General features: G+C 48.0%; 1 protein-coding gene across 1 annotated transcript in view; it reads left to right on the top strand.

The window, feature by feature from the left end:
• TNN (tenascin N) overlaps positions 1 to 3,711 on the top strand; it is a 57,011-nt gene that overhangs the window by 27,862 nt on the left and 25,438 nt on the right. Inside the window, exon 10 of the mRNA XM_059414040.1 lies at positions 140 to 403. Coding sequence (XP_059270023.1) covers positions 140 to 403 — 264 coding nt within the window. The remainder of the gene's footprint in view (positions 1 to 139; positions 404 to 3,711) is intronic.

Here is a 3,711-nt window from a genome sequence, read left to right as displayed (position 1 = left end):
CCAGCCGACTCCAGATGAGGATACAGTTGCCTTGTGGGAAGAGAGTCCTATATGAAAATGACAGTGATGGGCTATGGGTATCTCTTCCATGGCTTCCAAGCTTAGGCCTTTCCAAATATTTTTTTTTTTTATTTTTAAGAAATTGACAGCCCCCAAAACCTGATGACCGACAGGGTGACAGAGGACACAGCCACCATCTCCTGGGACCCAGTGCAAGCTGTCATCGACAAGTATATTGTGCGCTACACCTCGGCCGATGGGGACACCAGGGAGGTGGCTGTGGGAAAGGAGCAGAGCAGCACCGTCCTGACGGGCCTGAGGCCGGGTGTGGAGTACACGGTCCAGGTGTGGGCCCAGAAGGGGGACCGGGAGAGTAAGAAGGCCGACACCAAGGCCCCCACAGGTAATGGAGCATCGAGAATGGAGGACTAAGCCTATGGCTGGTCCAATTTATTTTCTTGCTTTGACACAGGCAGACTAGATGATTTATGGAGGAGCAGGATTACGGAGGATCATGTCCCTTCATAAGAGAATGCACACACCCTCCCTTACTTTCTTTTAACTCATTTCCTTACAAGTCAGATCCAAGCGGGAGTTTCAAGCTCCAGTTTTGCCACGATTGGATGGTCTTGCCCCGAGACTCCTTCTCTGAGTAAATGAATATTTCATTGTACACAGTATTAAGGGTCTCTCATTGTGTTTTAGTGAGAACAGAAGATGAAAATCAAATGTTAATATTAATAATAACATTAGGAAAATTCAACTTTGAGAAATAGACTTTACATCTAGCAGCACAAGTAGATATGTGTGGTGTGCTTTGGCATGAATGAGTCGTGGTAATTCTGGTTTAAAGGATAAAGGCAACATCTGTGTTCTATTCTGAATGGATTGTGAAAGAATGTGAGGCCATATTTCTCTAGTGATTTAACCAGCTAACCAGCATTACATGTGCATCCACAATATGTAAAGCATATTAAAACTGGTTTTTAATTGGCTGATTCATTTAAGAAGGGATGTTGTGCATTTACCTTGTGCTTTGTTCTCTATGAGGCTGTGGGAACCCTGAGCACAATAGGAGGTGGCCCTCTGCCTCTAGGAGTTGACATGTGCTTCTGGCTATTAGAATCATCTTGTATGTAATCAGAGGTCTTTGTTGATATGATTTTAGAAACAAAATTTTTACTGCTTGTGAGCATGGGCTGTATCTTCTTCCACTGGGCCCTGTGTACTACGTAACACCACGCTGTGTACCTAGTGGGGACTGGACATTTGCTTACTAAGTAAATAAGGAAATTTGTTTTATTAAATTCTTAGTGGAGGTGATAGTGTAGATCTGTAAATTGTGGCTTACTGTGCTTTCTTCTTGGGGAGTCAAAGTCTGTCTGGGGAGAGGACATCTCACTGAAGTAGTCAGGGCATAGGTAATGGGGATATCACAAGACACAGAAGAGTATCACCCCAAGAAAAATTACCCCGAGGTTCTGTACTATACTCCACTGTACTATTAATAGTGCATGTTGATCGGTACTTTTCCTTTTAGACATTGACAGTCCCAAAAACCTTGTGACCAACAAGGTGACAGAGGACACGGCCACCATCTCCTGGGACCCAGTGCGAGCCGTCATCGACAAGTATATGGTGCGCTACACCTCCGCCAATGGTGACACCAGGGAGGTGTCTGTGGGGAAGGAGCAGAGCAGCACCGTCCTGACGGGCCTGAGGCCGGGTGTGGAGTACACGGTCCAGGTGTGGGCCCAGAAGGGGGACCGGGAGAGTAAGAAGGCCGACACCGCGGCCCTGACAGGTAACAGGAGGGAGGAGAAAAGAGACTCAGGTCCTCTCCGTGGGCTGCTCTATTGCTGCCGAATGATGTCACTTCTGGTTTTGGGGTCTGTGACTCAGGGATGGTTTTAGGCAAGTTTGCCGTAGAAAACCTCACTCACCTAAAGAAAAATCAAAGTATAGTCACAGACTCAGTACTGAGCAGGCCTGTGAAGGTCTTAAAACTCTTCCCCAAGCCTGTGCTCCTCAAAACCGTGGGTTAGAGAATTGTTCTGTGACAAGATGTTTTGCATAGGTCCAACTTGATGAATGGTGCGTAGCTTAGAGGAGCAAGTGTGACCTTGGGAGGTTGGAGCTCTGCGTTCATTTCAAGTTTCGAAGAGCATCTTCTCATGGCATGCCTGGGATATAGCAGCCAACAGAACAAGTACTCCTACTCTCTTAAAGTCCATTGGGAAAGAGAGGCGATCACCAAGCAAAGAAACTTATAACCATAAACTACGGTCAGCTCTTTGAAAGAGGTGAACACGGTGCAGGTACAAAGAATTACAGGGCAGGCATGCTTCTTAGAAGGGATGGGATGGGTAATAGTTAAGATCCACATGGACAGGAACATCCAAAGAGCATTTGCTTAAACAAGAGAGAAGTTTATTCTTGTGGAATAGTTAGAGGGTAAGTGGGCCAGGCTGGTATGGTAGGTGCATGGCACGGGAGAGCCCGACTCCTCCTGTATTGCCGGTCATTCATCCGTGGGGCATCACCTCCACCCTCCTCCCCTCATTCCAGCAGTGGAAAGGGTAGGGCAGGGCTGGAACATTGCCCACATTCTTCACTTTTCTCCCATTCCATTGGCCAGATCCAAGCCCCAGCGCCAGACCTCCCTCCCGGAAAGGCTGGGGAGTGAAGTCTTCAACTGGATGGTCATGTGTCCAGCCTCCACTTCTGTTCTGCTGCCCCATCCAACACAGTAGCCGCTGGCTGCATGGGCCTCCTTACATGTTAACTAATGAGAAGTAATTAAATGATTTGCAGAGTGGTCAGTAACCACATCGGTTAATGGCCGCTGAATTGGACAGTGCAGGGTAGTTCCATCATTACACAGAGGTCCATTGGACGGATGCTCATGGAGGAAGGGGAGAATGGATGGTGGGAGAACTCGCCATTTCTGGCAGCGAGAAGGGTGTGTGTGATGGCCTGGAGCTGGAGCAGCTAAGATGGTTGTAGAACGGAGAGGGGCTGGGGGCCGGAGCAGGGAGGGTGAGAGGGAAGCGGTGTGCGGTGTGCGGTGAGGGGGAGGAGGCGGGGTCACTCACACAGGACCGCACGGTCCCTGCAGCAGGGGACATGTCGTGTTCATCAGAAGAAGAGCAGCTTGATGTAGCATTTGTTTAAAAAAGTTTATTTGGGCCACAGTGAGGGGAATCCGTGGAGGACAGGAAAGGAGTAACATCAGGAAAGTTAGTGAAGAGTCTCGTGTAAAATCCGGGTGAGAGGGGACGACAGCCATTGTGAAAGAGGAGAGGGGGCTATCTGGGTACACATTTTGGAGGCATAATGCCAGTATTTGTTGATGGACGAGATGTGGGGAGGGAAGAAAGTGAACAGATATGACCCGTGTTTCTGGCCTAAACAACAAGGAAGGCTGGGGCAACATTTTTTTGAGGGGAGCCCGAGAGGTAAGTAGGCTCGGGGAGGAATGGGAAGACTTTCAGGTTTAAACTGGAGAAGGTGGTGAGATTCCTTGGTCAAGTGAGTGACTTTCTTTTTTTTTTTTTTTTTTTTAATTTTTTATTTTTTATAAACATATATTTTTATCCCCAGGGGTACAGGTCTGTGAATCACCAGGTTTACACACTTCACAGCACTCACCAAATCACATACCCTCCCCAATGTCCATAATCCCACCCCCTTCTCCCAAACCCCCCCACC

Source organism: Mustela nigripes, chromosome 10 (genome assembly GCF_022355385.1).
Source record: "Mustela nigripes isolate SB6536 chromosome 10, MUSNIG.SB6536, whole genome shotgun sequence".
Taxonomy (NCBI): Eukaryota; Metazoa; Chordata; class Mammalia; order Carnivora; family Mustelidae; genus Mustela; species Mustela nigripes.
Note: the sequence above shows the minus strand (reverse complement) of the source record. Positions and strands in the feature narration are given on the sequence as shown.